Source organism: Myxocyprinus asiaticus, chromosome 18 (assembly GCF_019703515.2).
Source record: "Myxocyprinus asiaticus isolate MX2 ecotype Aquarium Trade chromosome 18, UBuf_Myxa_2, whole genome shotgun sequence".
NCBI classification, from domain to species: Eukaryota; Metazoa; Chordata; class Actinopteri; order Cypriniformes; family Catostomidae; genus Myxocyprinus; species Myxocyprinus asiaticus.
Window position 1 is genome coordinate 33,556,964 of NC_059361.1, and position 26,734 is coordinate 33,583,697.

The 26,734-nt window shown below is 37.7% G+C and overlaps 1 protein-coding gene across 1 annotated transcript in view; it reads right to left on the minus strand.

The window, feature by feature from the left end:
• Positions 1–421: 421 nt before the first annotated feature.
• LOC127455760 (tyrosine-protein kinase CSK) overlaps positions 422–26,734 on the minus strand; it is a 53,003-nt gene continuing 26,690 nt past the window's right edge. The window contains exons 2-13 of the mRNA XM_051723877.1: positions 22,051–22,125; positions 21,116–21,229; positions 20,218–20,330; positions 15,599–15,818; positions 12,003–12,096; positions 10,778–10,843; positions 10,472–10,571; positions 9,198–9,288; positions 8,968–9,041; positions 8,689–8,884; positions 3,942–4,028; positions 422–3,232 (exon numbers count right to left, since the gene is read on the minus strand). Of these exons, the coding sequence (XP_051579837.1) occupies positions 3,050–3,232; positions 3,942–4,028; positions 8,689–8,884; positions 8,968–9,041; positions 9,198–9,288; positions 10,472–10,571; positions 10,778–10,843; positions 12,003–12,096; positions 15,599–15,818; positions 20,218–20,330; positions 21,116–21,229; positions 22,051–22,065 (1,353 nt within the window). The 5' untranslated portion in view covers positions 22,066–22,125 and the 3' untranslated portion in view covers positions 422–3,049. The remainder of the gene's footprint in view (positions 3,233–3,941; positions 4,029–8,688; positions 8,885–8,967; positions 9,042–9,197; positions 9,289–10,471; positions 10,572–10,777; positions 10,844–12,002; positions 12,097–15,598; positions 15,819–20,217; positions 20,331–21,115; positions 21,230–22,050; positions 22,126–26,734) is intronic.

Below are 26,734 nucleotides of genomic sequence, written 5' to 3' on the forward strand. Positions count from 1 at the left end.
CAAAAGGTTTTAACGGCTTAACATGGTTATGACAGGAGATTAAATACCGGATGTAACTTCACACAGACAAGGTCGCTGACTCCATCACACTTGTTTCATGTTAACAAGTATATTGCTTAAGTGTTGTCCCAGTGTAAAGTATTGCCCCACAATGTTTGTCTTTAGATTCATCCCTTAGATTGTAAAAAATAAAGTATTTTCTATTGTAACTGACAGATGCTGTTGATAGTATGTAACTGGTTTTGAACCTGGATATATATATATTTTTTTATAAAACTCTTGCTTTTTCTGTTTTATGGCAGGGTAAAGGCCTGAGACGACAGGAACAATTGTGTTGAACACTGAGATGAGTCAACATGAAACGACATTCATAATCCATTTTACTTCTATAATGTGATGTATTTCCATGTAAAATATGATATTGAATAAGGTGAGACTTTATTTTATTCATCAAGAATTAGTAGGATGGTGAAAAGTGGTCTATATGTGACAGGTGGTTGGAGAGGAGGGGTTATTTAATAAAAGGGCTTGGTGATTTCAGTTGAAAAGTCGTTTTAGAAGCGGACCAAGTTATTACTTTTTTTCTTCTTTAGAATAATACACTAATCATTCGTTATCAGTAAGACGAGAAACATGTTTTACAGTAAATATGGCCAAAACTGAAACTTCATTTGGACTCAAAAAAGTGCAATTTCAGATGGCCAGACTGTTTGATTTATTATGTATGTGTGTGTGTTTTAATCTCAATGGTCACACACCTCTTTCCAAGTAAATGGCTTTAAAAGGTGCAATATGTCGTTCATCAATAGTGACATTTAGACAAGTTCACTTCCTGACAAAAGCTCTGCCCCACCAGCAATGACTCTCTCTCCCACTGTCCGTGCTGGTCACATGGAATGATTTATTCATAATCATGGCAGATTATTAAAACAATGAATACTGAAACCACTGACATGTTAATCCAAGGCCTCTCTGAGCATGCACGACCCCACAGTCAGTTGCAGACCCCCTACACATCAAATTCTCAGTGTTCAGTCACTTCTGTCTGCACTGTCACATTTCTGTTCCATGTTTCGAGTTATTTAAATATATTTTAATAGAAAACAGGTCGACGCAGAAAGAGTTCTGTTGGATTGAGCCCACAAAAAGTGTGCGTGTATGTGTGTTTGCGTTGGCAGGCACATAAGCTCAGCTGGGATGTGTGCGTGTCTGTGTTTGTGTGTGTGTTTCCCAGCTCATAGGCTCAGTACAGTCTGACAATATTGAACACAAACCCTCTTGATGCAGATGACAAATCAACAAATACAAACATTAAAAAAAGGCTGATCTTAAAAAAAAAAAAGACACAAAAAAAAAAGAGAAACATTAAGTGTTTCAGAAGAACACAGACACTGCTCTGTCAACACCAGCAGGCACTTTGACACAGAGCACAAACACACACTGAAAGATGCATGCAGCTAGATGCAAAAAACATGAGCACTTCAGAATAAGAGTTGGTGAAAAATCAAGAACATATCCAGGTCATTTTTCACCCCCAAATCAAAAGAAAGAAATAAGAAATTAGATTTTGTAGAGTGAAATGAAAGAAATTATTTTAGGACAATTAAGATATTTTTATTTTATTTTATTTATATTTTTTTACATAATTTTCATGAAAATTAAGCAAATTTTCTTCCACAAAATTATTTCTGTATAGTAAATTGTATAGTATGTATATATCATAATAGTATTTGTTGTACTGGATTTAATTTATTCTGATAAAAAAAATAAAAAAATAAATAAAAATAAAAAATCACCATAGACCTTACAGAGGGTAGAAGGCATTTTTAATACAGCACGAATGAGGCTGTGAGGGATAGACATACCGCTTGTTTAATGAGTTGTACTGTTGTGTACGATGGTGTTGATCATCCAGCCAAGTAAACACTGAATATATGTCTTTCCAAAAGTTTTCCATTGGACAAAAAACTCATGACATGGGTTGTGACAATTAGACATTACATAGACTTCAGAATGTACAACATTGAACAGACTGTATATCTTTCTCTCACAGCCTTTTTTTCATTTGCTTAAAATTAAATATGGCGTCTACTCTCATTAAAGGGAAAGGGATTAAACTTGTCTCATTTACTGACACTCATGCCATCCCAGATGTGTATTACTTTTCTTCTGCTGAACACAAACAAAGATTTTAAAGAATATCTCTGTATGTCCATACAATGCAAGTAAATGGAGATCAAAACTTTGAAGGTTCCAAAAGCACATAAAGGCAGCATAAAAGTAATCCATATGACTCCAGTGGTTTAATCCATCAGAATTTTCATAACATATGATAGGTGTGGGTGAGAAACAGATCAATATTTAAGTCCTTTTTTTCTATCAGTCTCCACACTCACATTCTTCTTTTGCTTTTTGTGATTCGCATTCTTCGTGCACATCGCCACCTACTCTTTGTTTGTGTTCAACAGAAGACAAAGTCATACACATCTGGGATGATATGAGGGTGAGTACGTGATGAGAGAATTTTCATTTCTGGTTGAACTATCCCTTTAAGGTCTATTGAGAATAATTAGATTTACAGTATCTGGGGGAAAGATGCACAATTACCATTAAATTTATATTACAATGTGACAATGTTAATGGTCCTAAAATAGGTTTTATTTTCTTTATGAAAAATATGATTTCCTATTTTTCTTCTTTTGATTTCAAGATCAAATAAGACCTGGTCTTATGTTTTATTGTAGAAAACTGAAAAGCAACGTAAAGAAAAACAGTGGAGGAAAAGACCAGCCTTCCTCACTGATGCCATGAGCAGAAACGAGATAAGAATGAGAAAAGTGAAGCAAATAATGATGTAGAAGCTTTAAACACATACTCGCACAAACTCAAGAGGTGTGCTCCTACTCTCGCATTAATATTCATGAGAGTTCGTCAACAGTCCACGTCCAAACAGACAAAAAAGAATGCGGCGCCACAGTAAAAGGTTTCAGTTCGTGACGGAGGAGCTTCTGTCTCTGCTGAATCTTTGTCCCTGGGCCTCCGTCGGCCCTCACAGGTACAGCTCTTTCGTTCTGATGTGCTGCAGTTTCTCACGCAGCATTCGGAACGAGGGTCGCCCCGCTGGGTCCAGTGTCCAACACTGCTTCATGAGGTCATAGACCGCCTCCGGACACCCGTCAGGCGCGTCCATTTTATAGCCCTTTTCCACACGCGGTACCACCTCCTTCAGTGGCTGCAAACACACAGAACATGAATGAAGCAGACAAACATCCACAATGCTAAGCTCTCAGTGCCCTCTGGTGGACAAACAATACTAAATATGTAGATCAATACTAAATATGTAGGTTACAATTGTGACTTCTCAGAGAAAAATGCTCAGTTTTAACAACTGCAAATCACTAGAAAACAAGTCAGTCCTTAAAAATGGCAGAATTTAACAACAATCCAAAGATATCTTCGCTCAAAACGGTTTCACATGCTTACTCTTGTCACTCAAAATCAGTTTCCCTAAACAACTAACACTTTTAAAATCTGCAATATTTAATCTGTGTGGGAAGATTTATGCTCAAACATCACTGGATGAATGCAAAACAAGGGCTCTATTTCAAACTCTAGTGAGCTGCCTAGCTAGGCAGCAGTTTTAGGCAGCTTAGATTTTTTAATAGAAAATCTTATTTTCAAAGTATCTTTGTTTTGTCATTCACTTAAAATATCAAAACATCCTTAAAACAGGATAAATTTACCTTTTAAACAAAACTGCATTAGCAATTAGCTTGTTTTCAGAGAATCTAAGTGAACAGGTAAACAAGTGGAAAAAAAAATCTGCAAATTGTACAAGACAAAATAGGCAAATATTCTCAGAGTATGTATACATTACAGTATGGCAGCTGCCTGGGATACCACATACACTGACTTCTTGGACAAAACAATTAAATTCTTACAATTCTGGGGTAGGGCACCCGACCGAAGGAGTAAATCTCCCATAGAAGAACTCCGTAACTCCACACGTCTGATTTAGTGGAAAACCTCTGCAAAGAAAAAACAAAAAATACTATTAATAACATAAACAGTCGAATTAAAAAGAGAATCTTAATCCTCTGAAAATAAGCAGCTATTCACACCACAAGTGTTATGACAAAGCAGCACGAATAACCAATGAAAATCGCAATTTTGTGCAACAAAACCATTCACAGAGAGTCAATCTGAAACAATTCCACAAACAAAAGTGAATCACACTCCAGTCATTCACATGCTTTTAACCCTTTAATATCTGAAGGTTTCATGTTTCAGTGGCATGCCCAAAATTAAAGGCCTATAACTAAATAATTTTAAAGAAAATTTTTTTTTAATGACATAAATGAGACACTCAGCCTAAGAAACGAATAAAATTGTTTTTTTTTTTTAAAAAACATGAGCCAAAAATGTACTTTTCTTATTTATTTTTTTTTTGACATTATATGCTGTATCTCAGGGTGTAAATAAGATCGCTCTGAAAAGCTGCTTTTGTTTTGTTCCAATCATGTCACCTGTAACTGAGTAAAATTTTGTGTTGATACGACAAAGCAATCAAAATGTATAGCATTACAAATATAATTAATCCTAGTGTCCAAAAACATACTCATGTGTCGATAAGCCTCTCCAAACAAATAAAACGTAATAACTGTACTAAAGAAATAATTACACATGCAAATACAACAATGACTAAAGGTATGTTCTCTCTCCAAAGCATGCAGGCATGAGTAACGAGATCTTAATCAGTTCCATTCTGTCATTTCAGCCATCATTAAATCTGTGTCATGTACTTGGCACCATCTCCTGGTGGCCATATGTAATTAGAGTGAACGATCCTCTTTGTCCATATTTGGATGACTTTCACATCTGGTAGCAGCGATTTGAATGCTAATGTGATTGGTTTAGCATACCATGATGCTAGAAAATGTACCACATCATTTCCAGTGAAGTCATCTGATCCAGGAAAGCTAATGTGTTTTTAGCCAGATAGCACATTATGTGCTCTGTGCACACTGTGCTTTGTGTGGATTATCTAATGATCTATGTGTCTGATTACATTGTGTGTGGGCTGGTTTTTAAAGACAATCGCCTCCTCTAAGTAATGATGTGTGATATTTTATGTTCTGTTTATTTTTCGTTAAGTTATAAGCATAAATGTGGCATATAAGCAACACCTGTTTACATGTAACGTACACTGATGGCCAAACGTTTGGAATAATGTACAGATTTTACTGTTTCAGAAGGAAATTGGTACTTTAATTCACCAAAGTGGCATTCAGCTGATCACAAAGTATAGTCAGGACATTGCTGATGTAAAAATACAGCACCATCACTATTTGAAAAAAGTAATTTTTTAATTTTTTATTATTAACTATTTTTATTGATTCCATTCAACAAATTAAATAAACAAAACAGAAAATGAGGAATTAAAAATTAAACCCTTCCTCCCGAACATTCCCCCCCACCCCCCACACAAACATTTCCAACATTGGTGTGACCATCAAAACCTGAACTTTCCCCAGAACAAAACAAACAGAAAAAAGAAAAACGTGCGCATTAACCCTGCGCATGACAGCGCCAACTGGCGTCCATCCCTCCAAACTCAAACAGTCCACGTATGCCTACAAGAACCCCCGCGACAACTTTGTCGTCCGATTACTCAAGTCCAGTGTTTCTATACAAATTATGTGAGACAGAATTACACAGCAAAAGATAATCTATAAAACAAACTCCAGCCAATAGGCGGAATAAACACAAAGAACGTGTAGATTCATTCATAAAACTGTCCCGAAGTGTGTTACTCCACAAAACAAACTCCAGCTGATAGGCGGACCCAGCACAAAGAGCATGCAGATCCATCCACAAAACTGTCCTGAAGGTGTGTTACTCAACAAAATAAGCTCCAGCCGCTAGGCAGAACCAGCACAAAAAAAGCGCACAGATTCTTCAAACAGTCAAGCAAATGTTCAGTGAGCCAGACCACTTGGCTGCAACATGAGTGCAAGCAAATAACTTAATCACTCCAATGTCTTTGCAAGAAATACTCTGCAAAACAAACTCCAGCCAATAGGAGGAACAAGTATAAAAAGTGCTTAGATTCATCCACAAAACTGTCCCGAAAGTTTGCCACTCCACAAAACAAACTCCAGCCGTCAGGCGGAACCAGCACAAAAAAAAGTGCTTACGTTTCCTCAAAGAGTCAAGTGAATGTTCAGTGAGCCGTTCCACTCAGCTGCAAAGCGAGTACCACAAGATGACTTACTCCATGACTTTATGAAGGACATTGCTTGCTGTGGGCATGTGAATGTTTTACGGCCATCCTTAGCATCTATTCTCAATTAGGTCGGGAATATCAGTGCAAAAGTGACCTTCCGTAGATGTAAAAGTTTCTTGCATTCCTTGAATCGATCACGTTTCTCTCTTGTCGAATTCGCAAGTCTGGGAAAAAGAAAATGCTGTAATTTTTCCAAGAAAACCTTCCTTTACTCCTCGCCTTGCATAACACACCGATCGCCGAGCAGGAACCCTGTGAGCATGCTCGATTTCAAGCTTATAGCCTGCTATTTCGAGCAGATTCCAAAGGAGCCCATCTAGGAATTTCACCATATCCTGTCCTTCTTCACCCTCAGGAATTCCGATGAAACAGACGTTATTCCGCCAGCTCCTCCAACTTCTCCCAGACACGCTCCAAATCCACCTTGGTCGCTAGCGGATTAGCAGATAATTCCCTCTCCGATGACTCCAGGTAATCGGTCCGTTTCTCGACATCCCCCACTCTCGTAACCACCTCAGAGAACTTTGCCTCCATGGCAGTGATCGATCGACGTATCACAGCAAGATCCTCCAAGTCAGCAACGATCTTTGTCAGCATTGCCGACAAGTTCAGCATCTCTCGCTGAATTTCCCACACTTCTCCGACTAAATCGACTCCCTGACTTGCAGCCTGCTCAGGGGCGTCAACTTGAGCATGTAAGTGTCTTTTAATGTCTCCAGAGCCTGAGGATTCTCAATTCTTTGACATATTGTCCTCCTAGAACAGTTATGGAACAGAGTGTATCGAATCTCACCGGTTTATGTCATTAAAAGTGTTAAAACTAGCAAAGTGCGCAGAGCTCACTGTTCACACATCCGATCCTCGCATGGTGCCACGTGACTGTCTGAAAAAATTCATTTTTGATAAAATCTAGACAGGCCCCATTTCCAGCAGCCATCACTCCAACACCTTATCCTTGAGTAATCATGCTAAATTGCTAATTTGGTATTAGAAAATCACTTGCCATTATATCAAACACAGCTGAAAGATATTTGGTTTGTTAAATGAAGCTTAACATTGTCTTTGTATTTGTTTTTGAGTTGCCACAGACTGGCATGTCTTAAGGTCAATATTAGTCCAAAAATCACAAAAAAGAAACAGCTTTCTCTAGAAACTGGTCAGTCAATCATTGTTTTGAGGAATGAAGGCTATACAATGCTTGAAATTGCCAAAAAACTGAAGATTTCATGCAAAGGTGTACACTACAGTCTTCAAATACAAAGGACAACTGGCTCTAACAAGGATAGAAAGAGATGTGGAAGGCCAGATGTACAACTAAATAAGAGGATAAGCACATCAGAGTCTCTAGTTTGAGAAATAGATGCCTCACATGTCCTCAGCTGACAGCTTCATTGAATTCTACCCGCTCAACACCAGTTTCATGTACAACAGTAAAGAGAAGACTCAGGGGTGCAGGCCTTATGGGAAGAATTACAAAGAAAAAGCCACTTTTGAAACAGAAAAACAAAAAGAAAAGGTTAGAGTGGGCAAAGAAACAGACAGTATCTGGACAAACTGACAGCTAGAATGCAAAGGATCTGTAAAGCTGACATTGCTGCACGTGGAGGATTTTTTTGACGAGAACGCTTTGAAGTAGTTTTAAGTAGTCAAATTGCAATAGTAATTTTTTACATTATTAATGTCCTGACTATATATTGTGATCAGCTGAATGTCATTTTGGTGAATAAAAGTACCAATTTCTTTCCAAAAGAGCAAAATCTGTACATTATTCCAAACTTTTGGCCGCCAGTGTATGTCAAAGACATACTTAGCTATTACTCGCTGTATTTTTGTCTGTGAGTCAAACAATAGGCTGGTTGTATTCTACTCTTAGAAAGCATTCCAGCAACATATGACACATGGCCATTTGATCAATTTGATGTTTTTACTGATTAGAATATGTACAGTGCAAAATTATTAATAAATATCAAAACGGAAAACTTCTGAATTGTCTGCAAATTTCAAAGCACTTGTTTTGTTTTGGTCATAATGCCTACATGCATTGTAAAGGCAGGCCCATCCGAGCTTAAAGGGTTAATGCAAAATATAAATCATCGTTACAATTTCAGAGACATTTTGTCAAAGAACAATAATGGAACAATAATAACAACAGCTAAACCTCCAAAAAAAACCTCACATCTTATTGGTTGTCGAGTTTTTACTTGGTGTCGATGAGGATAAATAAACAGCACTTCATTGCATGATGAATCTTCAGACAGTTTCATTACACATTCATAGTATGATAAATTATCAAACAGTTCCAGTGAAGCCGTTTGTGCAAGCTGTCGAAGCTTGTTTCATTCTAACAACATAGCCGTTGAGTTGATTTGGAGATTTTATTTGTTTAGTATACGTCACATTACCTTCTCTCGCAGAGCCTCGGGAGAGGTCCATTTGATGGGAAGTTTGGCCGTGTCCTGAGTGGAAGAGGCCTCCTTGGTCAGACCGAAGTCGCTAACTTTGGCAATGTTATCATCCGACACCAGGACATTACGAGCCGCCAAATCTCTGTGTACGAAGTTATTGACCTCCAAATACTCCATGGCTTCACATACATCACTGACAGAGAGACATATATCAGTCCTAATGATCTATTCTGAAAGACATATTGAGCTGATGTGTTAAACTTGACATTTACTCACAGCGAGAATTTGAGGAGACACTCTCCCCCAAGTACGGTTCGACCCCGAGAGCGCAGGTAATCCACCAGACTGCCCTGTTACAATTGAAATACTTAAATTAGCACAGAAATGTGTGTCAACTTGTCAATTAGACTGAAACCAACCATAACCTTTGTTAACAAGCTAAAATCCTACAAAGTGTTCATGATGAAATGTAAACACACCAACGCTCGGACAGAACTGACACCGACCTTTGCCATATATTCTGTAACGATGAACAAACTGCCTCTTTCTTCCACAATCACCCCCAATAACTGCACCAGATTAGGGTGTCGGAGCTGACTGCAACCAAACAAACACACACATTTCCCATAGTAGTTTTAAAATGTAGTAACTGACATTGCATATACTTAAGTATCAAACAAGTTGAGTTACAAAGACATGTAGATTAATATGTAGCTTAGTAACCATTTCAAGTGATTCCGTTAGTGAGTGAGTTGTCCAAATGAGTGAGACTATTAACTCAGTGTGATTATGAGTCAAACAAATTGTTCAGATCGATTTGCAAGCTAGTTTAAATTTGAAGTACCCTGGAGTACCATCTAAATACAATGGAACTTGAATAATGTGATCATTCAGTAGTATGGCATTTCTCAAAATACCACAATACTATCCAATACTACGTGGAACTACGCTAATACTTAGCAGTTTAAAGCTGCTAATGAACCATTCACGCAGTAATTGCGGCGGTAAAAAGCCGCAATCCTCTGGTTGGATACCTACTGTATCACAGTAGTTTTGGTTAAGTAATGAATCAGAGGACTTATTCACTTGCTTAATGAAGTAAAAGTGAAAGATTAATGAAACGTATGCTTGACTGAAGTAGAAATATTAAAAAAAAAAATAGTTTTAAGTACTTTAACAAAGCATGTGTATATTATTGTATACCTGTTGAATGAAAACAGAAAAGTTCAGGCTAATTTATACATACTGGGCTTTTAGTTTAGTTTTTAGTTGAGAACATGCTTTTAGTTTGCTAAAAAATGATGAAAAAGTGAACTGACATTTATTTTCTGCTAAGGTGTTCTTTGGAGATATTCCTCTTGTTTGAGCAAATCCTTTTAAAAGTTAGCTAGTCAAAGAGCCTTGATGATTGGTTAAAACTAATTGTGAGTGTGGTTTGGATGTGACGTTCTTTATTTACAATTGCGCGTGCCAGCAGAGGAGATAGCAGCTAGCTACATTACTATCTTTACTTTGAAAATTGATAACTTTAAAGCCCATCGCTCGAAGCAATTGTAAAAAACAATGTTACAACAGAAACAGCTTACCTACTGATGTGTCATCCTATCTATCAAGAGTTGACAACCTTCTGAGATGTCAACCTCAACAAATTAAATTTAAAACCAATGCTGCATGAAATATAAACGCAGGCTTTGTTTACCTAGGGTGCTTTAGCTTGTTGTTTACCTAGGATGCTTTAGCTTGTTTGGGGAAAAAAGTTTAGAGAGCGGCAGAAACTCACGTCATGACTGAAGCTTCAGCAAGAAACGCCTGAGCCGTAGCGTCATGTTTGATACATTTTACTGCCACCTTTGTACCACGGTAATCTCCAACCTTCACATCTGAAATGCACATACAGATACAAACAAACACACACAGCAGTTAAAACCACAACAGAAAACTTTGTATATTCACACTAGAGATGTACTGGTAATGCAATAATAAAATAATTTTATAATAATCTTTTTTGTCTTTTTTTTTTTTTTTTTTAAAGCATAATGCTAATATCAAGCATTTTTGGGGTCACATTCACGTGACCTTTACACACCTCCGAATTCTCCTTTGCCGATGCTCTGTAGAAGTTTCAGGTCTTTCCTAGTAAGAGCCCAACCGCCTGCAAAACACAACCTTATTAAACACTGTCACATGAAGATAAAAGCCTCCAGACTGCTGGATTACCCCCCGAATGTTTTTCAGTATTTCCTGTTAAAGAGGATCTTAGCAGTTCAGAGCACCACTGATGTTTTTATTGACACACCAAATAAATAAACATCAGTTTCCATCTTTAGATTTCTTTTTGGTTGATGTTCATCTTGCACAACACAACCCTAACAAAAAATCAATTTCCATTTTGAATATATTTATTCTATACTGCATGTGTTTTTTTTGTGTTTTTTTTAATATGCTCTTATGTTTGATTATTTCATGCTGTGCGTGTAATACTGTATTCTTCATACTGTTGCTGGAGTGAAGAATGTGCAATGTTTTGTGAGTGTGATGAGACCAAAGATTAATTTTCAGCCATGGCTGAACAATAAAGTAAACTTGCGGCAAATTTGCCACTCATTATTTTCACATGCAATGGAGCTTTTGATTCACTGCAAATGTTTGCCAGAAGTTTGCAGCTCTTCACCGGTAGTGGTGAACCTTCGGCAAATCTTTGGCAACAAGCTCATTTGCATGTGAAAAGTATCAGTGGCGAATTTGCGGCAAGTTTGTGGCAAATTTGCCAGGAACTCTCGATTTTCATAAGGGAAATTGACTTATGGCACAAAAGACAATTATCAAACATCAACTATCTTAGACTATCAAAATTGCGGGTTTTTGCGTTGTGAGCTACAGTCTTTATCTGTCTGTCCAAGTATACATGACACTATGCATAATCAAAAATTTGAAGTCAGCTGAAGTTGTTAAACATGCTGAGGAAAATTGAGGTCCAGTGAACATGTCTACATGCCAGATGATGCTGAACTGCAATCACATTAACTAGGTCTGTTAGTTAGATTTGGTCAAACTTTTGGAAAAAAAAAAAAAAAAAAAAAAAAAAAAAAAAAAATTCAGACTTGAGCATTTACATGACAATTTAAAAAGACAAATTATTGTTTTATTCCGACAGCAATCAAACTTTTAAAGTGCATGTAAATTTACTGATTGTTAAAACATTCAGTTTCCCTAAAGCCTCTGTAGAGGGCATATAAGATGAAGTTTGCTCTACTGAAGAAACAAGCTCTTGAAGTGAAGAGAGTTTATATAAACACACAGATGCCACTCACTCCTGGAGAACTCGTCCTGTGCCGCCACTGTCCCCTCCATCAGCTTGGGTTTGATGAGTCGTGTACACAGGCCATCAGCGTCTTTGGTGTAGTGCTGAAAACAGATTTCTCCTCATTACATTATCTTTTGAATCATTTTAAACGATAAAACATGCAAATTATCATCTAATATGAGCTGTGAGTATCATCAGAGACATTTTTAATATCTTGCACTTCAGGACATGATAATGATTGCAACATGTCACAAACTCATTGTATTTTTTAGGGGTTTGTTAAAGCGAAAGTGTAATTTTTTACACTTAACTAAACTACAGTAAGCCATTTGAAGGTTGACTTCCTGAAAACTGTAAACACTGTGACTCTGTGGTGCTTTCAGAACACTGCTTTGTTTGTTTGAGCGGCTCAACATGCCAAATTCTGACTCAACCAATGGTGTGATTTTGGGGTGGGACGATCTGTTTGACTTAAGAATGGAAAGGGGAGTGTTCGGGAAACCTGTTTGAAAAAGCTAACATACTGTTGTTCTACAGACTTTTTTTTTAGGGTTTTTCCAAAATCCCTAAACCAAGACCAAATGATCAATTGTAACTCCTAGAGCTTTCAAGCTACATCCAACAAACTCGGCACGGACCTTAAGATTGTTCTGACTCACGACGCACTATCTTTTCTAACTGATAGGAATAACAGTTTTCACACAGCAGACAATCAAAAATTTGAAAAATCCTGAAGACGTACATTGACAAAAACTTCAAACGGGCTAATGGAATACTTGTCAACTGAATCCTATCTTAGCAAATGTTGCTGTTCACCATTTCTCTAACAAGCGTTTGCTTTTTTCTAATGAAAATCTATGGGAGTAATGTGTGTTTAAGCAGTTTTAAGCAGAAATAAAAATAAAGAAACTTAAAAAAAAAAAAATGTTGTTGTCCAGTCACTTGTAGTATTGACACTAGGTACCTAGAGAGTATACATGCAGTGTTTATCTTTTAAATATATATATATATATATATATATATATATATATGACACACACACACACACACACTGGCAGCCAACATTTGGAATAATGTACAGATTTTGCTGTTTTGGAAGGAAATTGGTACTTTAATTTACCAAAGTGTGATCAACTGATCACAAAGTACAGTCAGGACATTACTGATGTAAAAGTCAGCACCATCACTATTTGTCATTTTTGATCAAATCTAGACAGGCCCCATTTCCAGCAGCCATCACTTCAACACCTTATCCTTGAGTAATCATGATAAACTGCTAATTTGGTACTAGAAGATCACTTGCCATTATATCAAACAAAGCTGAAAGCTATTTGGTTTGTTAAATGAAGCTTAACATTGTATTTTGTGTTTTTTTTTTTACTTGCCACAGTATGCAATAGACTGGCATGTCTTAAGGTCAATATTAGGTCAAAAATGGCAAAAAATAAACAGCTTTCTCTAGAAACTCGTTAATCATTCATTGTTTTGAAGAATGAAGGCTATACAATGCTTGAAATTGCCAAAAAACTGAAGATTTCATACAAATGTGTACTCTAGTCTTCAAAGACAAAGGACAACTGGCTCTAACAAGGACAGAAAGAGATGTGGAAGGCCAGATGTACAACTAAACAAGAGGATAAGCACATCAGAGTCTCTAGTCTGAGAAATAGATGCCTCACATGTCCTCAGCTGACAGCTTCATTGAATTCTACCCGCTCAACACCAGTTTCATGTACAAGAGTAAAGAGAAGACTCAGGGGTGCAGGACTTATGGGAAGAATTGCAAAGGAAAAGACACTTTTGAAACAGAAAAACAAAAAGAAAAGGTTAGAGTGGGCAAAGAAACACAGACATTAGACAACAGATAATTGGAAAAGAGTGTTATGGATTTTAACCCCATTGAGCTTTTGTTGGATCAGCTAGACTGTAGGGTGCGTGAGAAGTGCCTGACAAGACAGCCACATCTATGGCAAGTGCTACAGGAAGTGTGGGGTGAAAAGTCACCTGAGTATCTGGACAAACTGACAGCTAGAATGCCAAAGATCTGCAAAGCTGTCATTGCTGAACAAGGAGGATTTTTTGATGAGAACTCTTTGAAGTAGTTTAAGAAGTTCTGATGTTTGTTTTTTTTTTTCAAATTGTAACAGTAATTTCTCACGTTATTATTGTCCTGACTATACATTGTGATCAGTTGAATGCCATTTTGGTGAATAAAAGTGCCAATTTCTTTCCATAAGAGCAAAATCTGTACATTATTCCAAACTTTTGTCCGCCAGTGTGTGTGTGTCTGTGTGTGTGTGTGTGTATATATATATATATATATATATATATATAGCTAGATAGATATTACACACACACAGAAGAGCATGCTAAGGATTAAACTGTCAGCTTTCATTTCCAAATGAACAAGTATAACATCAGCAAACACACCTATTTTCTCCAAGGTAAACAGGTAAAATTCAAGCTAATTACTTAACATTAATTAATGTATTGATTCAGGTCTTAGTAAATGTGATAGAAAAAAAGAGTTCTCAGCATCATAATGAGTGTTATGAGGAGTTTTGTACACTTACACTAATGTTATCAGGTGTGTAATTGCCAACAAATGATGTTTTTCTCTTTTCAAGTGACTGCGATAATCGTTTGCCTCAACTATGATTCACAGTCTCCACAGTTTTCAATTAAATTACTGTGCAATTTAACAATTATTTTGACAAAAAAACTTCAGATAGATATGCGTTACAATGCCACTCTTCATTCCAGCCCATGTAAGATTATCATAATTTCCATTTATGAGAATATTTAGCCAAAAACCATGCCGCTCAAGGCAATCTCCAATTTATTACTATGGTAAGTTCTGCAAAGCTTGTCAAAGCAAGCAACGGTAATCGAGGGGGGAGAAGCTTAGCGAAGGGTCAATTCAAACTACATTAGTCCAAAAATTAGAATGAAAATGAACACACACCAGGCCTGCCATACCATGGCTTTAGGTTACAATACAAAATCTATCCATCTATCTCTTTCTAAAGGTTTTATCTGAAAGTCTATCTATCTATCTGTCCATCCATCCATCCATCCACCCTAAAACTTTTAGACAAAGGCTTTGTCAAGCCAACGTCAAAGTTTGTCTTGACAAACTTAACCTGTCTAGTTACTTTTGCAATTCTGTTTGGCAGTGGCACAGAAATTACACTTCACCTTGACTCTTATAAACACAGGTGCCACTAGGGGGCAGTAAATGTATTAACACTCCCAAAAATCACTTTTATGAGCCACCTCAGAACACACATATATGTACTCTCTCTCTCTCTCTCTCACACACACACACACACACACACACACACAGTGGCTTCATGAAGTGTGTGACATTGATTTTTCAGCAGCTTGTTGTGACATGCCTTAATGAAAACCAGGAAAAGGAAAGAATGAGAAACACAAGAGAATGTGAGGGATTCTGTTATACATTCAAACAAGCGTGTGACCTAAAAACATCACACACACAAACGCACATACACAACAACGCACACAGAACCATACAAACACACACACACACACACACACACACACACACACACACCCCTACTGACAACCTTACATACACACCTCCACTAGCTGCATGAGATTATCAAAGTACTCCTCCTCGTCGATGGACAGTTTTCCGCTGTGGTAAATGATGCGATAGTGTTCCACCTTTCCGTCACAGCTAACACACAGTGTGTAGTCGCCGGGGTAGTTTGTGCTCTCGCGCACCAAGAACAGTCCCGTCTCGGGCGGATACAGCAAACGCTCAGCTTGATCACGTGTGATCTTGCCATGAAACCATCTGAGAAGAGAGAGAGAAAGAGATAAAAGTATAGCTCTGAAAGTATTATTTGATTCAGAGAGATGAATGATTTAGGAATTAAATGTGTTGTAAAGAAATGTCATTTAGGCTTTTGAAAATTTACCCGCCCCTAAACATAATGTTCAAGAGTGAACTGTGGTTGCTCAATTACGGTCTGTCCCTGTTCCTTAAGTTAGCGGTTCTTAACTCGAATGTGCTGCACTGGTATACTAGAATAATTAACAGATGAAGTCATTGATGCCAGTGATTGAAATGAATTAACGCGATACAGAGGTCAGAGGTCATTTATATGAGCCCCATCAGCAGTGGCAGACAGACATAAGTCATGGAGAAAAGATTGTGTAGAACAACGATGTCACAGAACTTAATGTTACTGAAATCAAATTAAAGCCAAATAATCCAAAGCCAACTGCTGTTGAATTAGATTTAGGTCTCAGAATGCAGAGTTAATGAAATCTAGCAAGTAATAAAATAACAATATTGCGATTCACTGGAGAAGGATTTCAGAAACCAAACGATTGACAAAATGTCCTGTCACTTGTTGCAGTTGGTTCAGATTCGGATTTCCAAATAGACAAAGATGTAATAATAGATATTTAAATGTATTAATAGTATTAATCAGAATAAACAATTTGTCATCCAAATAATATAGCTCATTAGAATAACTTTAGGCTTATTACTGTTGCCAAGCAATGTAGCATCTTTAATAAAGAATGTGCGGTCACAGGTGTGTGTTTTTCATTTGAAGATAATTTGCATAATGACTTCATTTTTCAGTCTCTCTGATGCTGGGCCATCAAACCTGCCAATTAAAATATGGCAAGTAGGGCTGAAACAATTAGTCGACGTTATCGACAATAAAAAATTGTCGACAAAAATTTCCGTTGTCAAATAGTCATTTGATCTCATAACATGAGATCACATTAAACTCTAATGATGACGAGCAAGAGCAGCACTGCAGTTCGCGCTTGACTGAGGAGAGGAAGAAAACAGCTCACAGTCCAGATGCACTGTAAACTTTCCAAACAGCTTCAGGTGATGTAGACTGCAAAGTATGATGGAATTATAATGCAAAAATACGAAATAAGTATATACAGAAGAATTCTCGTTGTGGAATAAGTGGATCTGGAGCTGCCGCTCCGCTGAAGCAAAACTTGCGTGTCGAGCGTCTTTAAATGAAATATCCCGGCATTACATCTTTAATGCAGTTATATTTAATGCATTATAGCTTTATTAAAGTTCAAATAATAAGGAAGCAGATCATGTAAATAACTATATATTCTGAAACAGTAATTTCTCTGTGCGGTCAGCGCCTCTTCTATGAGTTGCGTGAATGTCCCGATCTAAGGGGGAGAGATTGAAACTGCACCCGGCTGAGGCACACTCTGTCGCGGGGACACTCATCCCTCGAGTGTGCACGCTTAATGCAGCTAGATTATAACGTGATGGCTCACGACTTACTAAATCATAATATATGTCACTGTGCATTTCTTATCGTGAAGAAAATTGGTAATACGCAGCTTTATAGAGAGAGTTTGTTTTTTAGCTTAGTTTAGTTTAACTTAAAGATGAATTGAAGTGAACATAAAAGGTGAGAGAGGTTAGTCTTTGCCCCATTATACACTGCAAAAAAATATGTTTTTGATTTGTTTTTGTTTTGGCTTGTTTTCCAAAAATAATATCTAAAACTCATCTAAAACAGCGTAAATTTTCTTTATCAGCTATACTGCAGAATAAATTTTTTTTATATCTGTGAATACAAATATTTTTAAAAAATCTACAAATCCTTTAAAAAAAGATGCATTCACCTGAGAAGCAGCATATTAAGATATTTAGACTTGCTTTTAGAGAATAGGTGTTGAATAGAAGTATATTTTTACTGCAATTGCAGAAGTATAACCAAGTGAAAAAATACACTTACAGTTGTGCTCAAAAGTTTGTATACCCTTGTAGAATTGGTAATATATGTACCATTTTTAAAGAAAACATGAGTGAGCAGGCAAAACACATTTCTTTTATTTCTTATGGGATTCATATTCAACTGTAGGTTATAATGGAATGGCACAATCATAAAACAAAACATCTTGTTTGGCAACAAAGAAAAAAATGAAATGACCCCTGTTCAAAAGTCTGCATACCCTTAGTTCTTAATACCGTGTATTGCCCCCTTTAGCATCAATGACAGCGTGCAGTCTTTTGTAATAGTTGTCTATGAGGCCCCAAATTCTTGCAGGTGGTATAGCTGCCCATTCGTCTTGGCAGAATGCCTCCAGGTCATGAAAAGTCTTTGGTTGTCTTGCATGAACTGCACATTTGAGATCTCCCTAGAGTGGTTAGATGATATTAGATGGCCACTCCAAAACCTTCACCTTTTTCTGCTGTAACCACTGGAGGGTCAACTTGGCCTTGTGCTTAGGGTCACTGTCATGCTGGAAAGTCCAAGAGCGTCCCATGCGCAGCTTTCATGCAGAAGAATGCAAATTGTCTGCCAGTATTTTCTGATAACATGCTGCATTCATCTTGCCATCAGTTTTCACAAGATTCCCGTGCCTTTAGAGCTCACCCCCCCCCAAAACATCAGTGAGCCACCACCATGCTTCACAGTGGGGATGGTATTATTTTCACTATAGGCCTTATTGACCCCTCTCCAAACATAGAACTTATGGTTGTGACCATAAAGCCCTATTTTGGTCTCGTCACTCCAAATTACAGTGTGCCAGAAGCTGAGAGGCATTTCAAGGTGTTGTCATTTATGGCATTGGCGCAGTAAAGGCTTCTTTCTGGCAAATTGACCATGCAGCTCATTTTTGTTCAAGTATCGTCGTATTGTGCTCCTTGAAACAACCACACCATCTTTTTCCAGAGCAGCCTGTATTTCTCCTGAGGTTACCTGTGGGTTTTTCTTTGTATCCCAAACAATTCTACTGGCAGTTGTGGCTGAAATCTTTCTTGATCTACCTGACCTTGGCTTGGTATCAAGAGATCCCTGAATTTTCCACTTCTTAATAAGTGAATGAACAGTACTGACTGGCATTTTCAAGGCTCTGGATATCTTTTTATATCCTTTTCCATCTTTATAAAGTTCCATTACCTTGTTATGCAGGTCTTTTGACAGTTCTTTTCTGCTCACCATGGCTCAGTATCTAGCCTGCTCAGTGCATCAATGTGAGCGCTAACAAACTCATTGACTATTTATACACAGACACGAATTGCAATTTAAAAAGCCACAGGTGTGGGAAATTAACCTTTAATTTCCATTTAAACCTGTGTGTGTGTCACCTTGTGTGTCTGTAACAACGCCAAACAAACTTTTGATCAGGGCCATTTGGGTGATTTCTGTTATCATTATGATTTAAAAACGAGCCAAACAACTATGTGATACTAAATGGCTTCATATGATCACTATCCTAAAATTTTTTGCATGATCAGTCATATTTTCAAAATCAATGCCAAAATTTCACAATTTCTGCCAGGGTATGCAAACTTTTGAGCACAACTGTATATACAAAATACACTTATATTTAAGATACTTTCTCTTAAAGCAAGTCTAAATATCTTATATGTTGCTTCTCAAGTAAATGTATCTTGTTTTAAGGATTTTTAGACCATTTTAAATGTAAAATATGTTTTCCTTTAATTCAGTGAATGCCATTTAGAGGTATTTTTAAAAGATGATTTTGTCCTCTGTATTGTAATGTTAGCAAGCACGTTTAATACAGCCTTTTAACTCGGGTACAAGCTGAATAGTCAGTTAAGAGCTAATGATTAATCATTGCAATATTCGCCAAATAGTCGAATAAACGTTCTAATAATTGTTAGGTTAGTCGATTATCAAAATAATCGTTAGTTGCAGCCCTAATGCCAAGAGCAGAAAGCCAGCAGGAAGAACAAAGAGAAAGTGATGAATAGAATACAGTTCCTTTATATCTACTCCACACTTTCTCAATAGTTTCCTAGAATAAAACCATTATCAGCCAGCGAACACAAGCCTGCCCAACCTGAACCAAAGACACCCATTGCCACAATTCAACAGAGCTTTAGTCTTCTTATAATTGTAATCAGAACTCTGTTGTGCTCATCAAGTTAAACCCAGGTTATAGAGACTGCAAAATTAATATTGAAGAAGTTTTGTAGCTTTTCAGTCATGTCCATTAGTTTTGAGGTCATTTTTATGCTAGTGTACTACTATAGGTTAAATGAATTTATTCAGTCTTTCTCTTCCGGAGAAAATGATCTTTTCCACAGTAGCAAATCCAAAATTTTGGCCACTTTTCGTGCTCTCTAGAATGAGAAACCCCCACCCCCTAATATCACCTGCTACCAACTAGCAATAGCTAGTAGCAAATCGTTGTAATTTATTTAAAGTGCATGTACTCACGGCATCAAACTGAGTTTTCCTCCAGACTTCACCCCCTCCCTCTTCTGAACGTAGTTGGCTGGAATAGTGCCCTCTATGCCAACTGAGTTCTTTGCTTTGTACCAGTTTGGGTCCTGAATCAACAAATCAATAAATCCCAACAATCACTCAACACCACACCTCGCAAGAGCATCACATAACAACAGGGCTGGACAATTATATCTCAATATTTTTCAGCCTTTTGACAATGATTTGACTTGGCTTAATAAATTCAGCAAATAAAAATCATACTAAGATCACGGAAATGTTAACAATGTTGCTTGATTTTATATCGCCCACAAAATAATCTGGAAAATCAGGCGGACCTTGAAATCAATACAATAACAAGCCTAGGTCATATTTCAAACCAAAATCAAGTGTAAAAAATTATATTTTGCATGAAGAAAATGAACCCCATTTTTAGATTTTTGCATTAATTGTGACATTGCTTTCATGACAATTTTTAATTACCATAATGTGTTTGGACATTTCACTTTTGAGTTATTTTTGTAATTCTCATTATTCTCAATGAGGATTCTCATAAAAAAAAAAAATTAAAAAAAAATATTGATTATTAATATTTTTATTTACATCTGCATAAACTAAAGGCAGTACAACAAATACTACTTTACAATTTAAATATAATTGTTTTACAGTAATGTGAATTAGATTTATTTGTGAATTATTTATTTGTTATGAAAATAATGTCACAATACAAAAAAATCGTATCTATAAAAATAGAAAGATAAAAATATAGATACAAATATATCTAAAAATAATTTTCTTTATGCAAAATATCATTTATTTCTGCTTTGAATTTGGGCAGAAATATGTCCAGGACATGTTCATGATTTTTTAGGCTCTCCTCATTGGTTGTTACCTTGGTTACACCAATAATAGTGAGTAGGTCTCCTTTGCAGAAGGGCAAGTCTTGATCAGTGCTTCCCTGGAAATTATACTTTGCCACACACTCTGTGCCCGGCGGCCATGTTGCCTGTGTGAGGAAAAAGATGTGAATGTGCTGCCGTGCGTTGAAGTGTCTCCTTCAACAGTCTCCACATCTTCACACACATGATATCAAAGATTTAGTCAACATTCACTTGTTTTTTGGATGAACCAGACATTTTTTTCAATGTATGGAAAAAAGATGCAATGAAAATAGGGATGTGCAAAACTACCAATTTTCATAATCGGTCGGTTGTTTGAACGACTAGTCAACTAGATAATAACAGATAACATAGGCTCCGTTATATTCACCTGACCCCACTCGGACGTGTTTCAGAGGGATTTATGGATGCTAAGCGCAGCACTTCAACATGGTGACTAACGGATATTCAACGAATAAAAAGGCTAAATAACTATAACATCTTATTGCACAAAACTATCATAGTAATAAAAAGTAAGTGGCGGCTCAAAACCGCTTATGCATCCTGAACGCAGAATGATGTGCTTCAGTGTAAACAGAGAGCTTGGGAGTCTCAGGGCAATCCTTGCTGCACATTAAAAAGTGCAGAACTGCAAGATAATATTGAGGGTACACATCTAGTTCACGACATCTATCACTTTAACCTTTCTAACTGCAACTATTTATTTAAGCAGTATCAGACAGAATCAGCAAAATACTTTTATCTATCAAAGCACCTCACAAATACTCCTGTTAAATCCACCACCGTTAAAAATATTAATGTTAGCAGGCGACCGCCATGTCACACCCATGTGAATGATGGCTGAGGCAAAATTTGGCCTCATATGCATTTGGAACTACATGAGGTGGAGTAAATGATGACATAATGTATGCAGTGTGCATATGTGTACCTGCAGAGCAGACATGTTGAGTGTGTGTTGCTGGTCTCCTGTATGAGCGTCACAGACTGACGTGAAACATCAGAGCTGAGGAAACAAAACATAATCAGTCAGTCTGAGTGTGCACTGAAAATAATAACAACATGCATAATAATGTGTAATACCTACAACATATAACATCATTAAGAGAGTGTCAGAATCAAGCAGAAGCTCGTGAGATGTTGAAGCCCCTCAAACCAGCGAGAACAGGAAGTGAAAACAAGACAAACCCTCAAATCAATGCTGACACAGATTTTCCATCAAACTGCTGAGTGGGAAGTGTGTGTCTGTGTGTTTAGGTCAGAGTTTTTGCCTAAATTTGGCGACACACAATTCTATAGCAACAAGCATCATTTTAAGCTCACATCTGTAAGAAGTCTTGCAAAATAAAATCCATTGAGGGGTATTTAATCATCTTGAAGGGGTCTATTTTGCAATAATGACTGTACATTATCCTAGTTGTTACACAGCTACTTAGCATATAGCCTAAATAAAATGGACATAAAATATTAATTTGAATCTGAATGATTTTATACAACATGATCACACAGGAAGTTGGCATGTTGTTTCCAAGAGTTCCAGTACCCTAGGATCAGCCACATTATGCTGACTCACCGACAAGTGGCATCTCCTATCAGACGTTTTTGTATCGGCTCCAGCATGTTTACCCAGAAGCGTGTTCCGTCAGCATTGTGGGAGTCCCAGGTTCAGTAATCGCAGTCTCATAATTAGTTGCATTTTTCCCTCTAACATTGTCTTCGGGGTACAGTTTATAAAATCCTGTACAGCAGAAAACAACTCACTTTTGGCGCCCCTCTGTGGACATTTTTCCCGGAAAATGGAGCTCACATATGCCCATACACCCAGCCACTGGGGGCAGTGTTTCGAATTTCGGTAAACACAGATCGATTTCAGCTAAAGAAAAGTCAACATACTGTTTCTGATTTCACTGTGAGATCAGTCTGTTTTACAATGTGAGAGGTAAGAGACTGTGGTGTGATATGAGAGACAAGTAACTAGCACAACTATGTAGGAAATCACTTGCCTGGGACATCAGCCGATTATACAATTACAGCCTCATTTTATATAAACATATGACCACAGAATGCCACGACCGATCAATCACAATAAAGTATTCCAGAGAGCCATGTAATAAATATAGGCTAATACACATAATCATTGTATAATCAATTACACTGAGACACTAACTATATCTTTGTCACTGTTTAAATGTAAACAAACACACTGCAATCGTGCCAAAAATTTTGGCCTCACACACACACACACACACACACACACACACACACACGTTGGTGTGGCTATCCTTATGAAGACTCTCCATTGACATAATTATTTTTATACTGTACGAACTACAGATTCTATCCCCTAACCCTAACACTACCCCTAAACCTAACCCTCACAAAAAACTTTCTGCATTTTTACATTTTCAAAAAAACATCGTTTAGTATGTTTAAGCTATTTAAATTATGGGGACACTAAAAATGTCCTCATAAACCACATTTATAGCATAATACCCTTGTAATTACCAGTTTGTAACCTAAAAAAATGTCCTCGTAAACCACCCAAGCCCAAACCCACACACATCCCTGCACTCTACCAACAAAAAGGAAGTGCTTCAATTGTAGCCTGCAGTATGCAAATGGAGCAGCCCCTGTTAAGAATGTTTATGTGTGGGAATGCATGGCACTCTTGAAATATAAAAGAACAACATTAATCACATTCAAAACATGTCAAATGATATTTCAAAAGCAAAACAAAACCAGACACGTCTATTTCTCTTGAACTTCCTGCTGTGCAATGTGACAAAATAATGCGTCTTTAAGTGGTGTTTGCCAAGTCAAGCATCGCTATTACTATTGCTTGGTCAAAACAACACCTAATCCCAAGTATTAACATCAGTGTGTAACTAGTTTCTGCTATATACAAGAAAGATATCTAAAATCTTGCAGTTTGTTGAGGTGATGTGTGTTATTACTTTTTGATATGAACTGATGAACAACTTTCACCCTAGCTGCAGGTTTTTCTAAATCAGAATGTTGGAATGTGCTGAAAGCCGCAGGAATTTCAATGTGACCAAAACAGACACCTGTGCTTACATGCTCAGTTTTACAGCCGTCAGAGTGCTGCGAACACACATACGCATCTCTGAACTACAACATAAGATCTCAGCTTGTCTCTAAACACATCAGCATCCTGCATCCCGCCACCATTACCATGGCAACAGTTACAAGGCATACGCCTAAAATGCCTCCCACTTGAATCTGTAATGTTGAATGATGCTCATTATCACTGTTACACACACACACAAACAACATGTTTGTGCATAGCCTTATGCAAAAATGCTTTAAAAAAAATGTTTTCACATCAACCTACACTCCATACCCCAGAATGACAAAGCAAAAACCAGATTTTTCATAACTTTGCAAATTTATTAAAAAGAAAAAACTGAAATATCACATTGACATAAATATTCAGACCTTTAACTCAGTACATAGTTGAAGCACATTTGGCAGTGATTACAGCCTCAAGTTTTTTGGGTATGATGCAACAAGCTTTGCACACCTAGATTTGGGGATTTTCTGCCATTCTTCTCTGTAGATCCTCTCAAGCTCTCAGGTTGGATGGGGACCGTCGGTGGACAGCCATTTTCAGGTCTCTCCAGAGATGTTCAATTGGGTTCAAGTCCGGGGTCTGGCTGGGCCCTAAGCCACTCTTGCGTTGTCTTGGTTGTGTGCTTAGTATCATTGTCCTGTTGGAAGGTGAAACTTCGCCACAGTCTGAGGTCCTGAGCGCTCTGGACCAGGTTTTCATTAAGGATATATCTGTATTTTTCTGCGTTCAGCTTTCCTTCAACGCTGACCAGTCCCCCAGTCCCTTCCGCTGAAAAACACCCCCACAGCATGATGCTACCACCAACATGCTGCACCGTTGGGATGGTATTGCGCAGGTGATGAGCAGTGCCTGGTTTCCTCTAGACATGACGCTTGGAATTGAGGCCAAACAGTTAAATCTTCATTTTATTAGACCAGAGAATCTTGTTTCTTACAGACTGAGAGTACTTTAGGTGCTTTTTTGCTTTCTTGCACTGAGGAGAGGCTTCCGTGTGGTCTCTCTGCCATAAAGCCCAGATCGGTGGAGTGTTCCAGTGATGGTTGTACTTCTGCAAGTTTCTCCCATCTCCACACATGATCTCTAGAGCTCAACCAGAGTGACCATCGGGTTTTTGGTCACCTCTCTTACCAAGGCCCTTCTCCCCCGATTGCTCAGTTTGGCCAGGCTGCCAGCTCTAGGAAGAGTCCTGGTTGTTCCAAACTTCCTCCATTTAAGAATTATGGAGGCCACTGTGCTCTTGGGAACCTTCAATGCAGCCAACATTTTTTTGCATCCTTCCCCAGATCTGTGCCTCGACACAATCCTGTCTCTAAGCTCTGCAGGCAGTTCCTTTGACCTCATGACTTGGTTTTTGCTCTGATATGCATTTTCAGCTGTGAGACCTTATATAGACAGGTGTGTGCCTTTTCAAATCATGTCCAATCAATTGAATTCGCCACAGGTGGACTCCAATCAAAGTGTAGAAACATCTCAAAGATGATCCAGAGGAATGGGATGCATCTGAGCTAAATTTCAAGTGTCATAGCAAAAAGGTCTATGTCAATGTGATATTTCAGTTTTCTTCTTTTTTATAAATTTGCAGTCATCACAAATCTGATTTTTGCTTTGTAATTATGAGGTATGGAGTATAGATTGTTAGGAAAAAAAAAATAATTCAAAGCATTTCAGCATAAGGCTGCAACATAACAAAATGTGAAAAAAATTAAGGGGTCTGAATACTTTCTGAATGCACCTGGCTGGAGTCACTCAGCATGCCCTAGATTCGAACTTGTGACTCCAGGTGTGGTAGTCAGCGTAAATACTCACTGAGCTACCCAGGCCCCCCTATTTCAGCTTTTATTTCTTTCATTACATTCCCAGTGGGTAAGAAGTTTACATACACTTTGTTAGTATTTGGTAGTATTGCCTTTAAATTGTTTAACTTGGGTCAAACATTTTGGGTAGCTTTCCAATAAGCTTCTCACAATAAGTTGCTGGAATTTTGGCCCATTCCTCCAGACAGAACTGGTGTAACCGAGTCAGGTTTGTAGGCCTCCTTGCTCACATATGCTTTTTCAGTTCTGCCCACAAATTTTTTATCGGACTGAGGTCAGGGCTTTGTGATGGCCACTCCAATACCTTGACTTTGTTGTCCTTAAGCCATTTTGCCACAACTTTGGAGGTATGCTTGGGGTCACTGTCCACTTGGAAGACCCAATTGTGACCAAGCTTTAACTTCCTGGCTGATGTCTTGAGATATTGCTTCAATATCCACATAATTTTCCTTCCTCATGATGCCATCTATTTTGTGAAGTGCACCAGTCCCTCCTGCAGCAAAGCACCCCCTCAACATGATGCTGCCACCCCCATGCTTAACGGTTGGGATGGTGATCTTCGGCTTGCAAGCCTCACCCTTTTTCCTCCAAACATAACGATGATCATTATGGACAAACAGTTCAATATTTGTTTCATCAGACCAGAGGACATTTCTCCAAACAGTAAGATCTTTGTCCCTATGTGCACTTGCAAACTGTAGTCTGGCTTT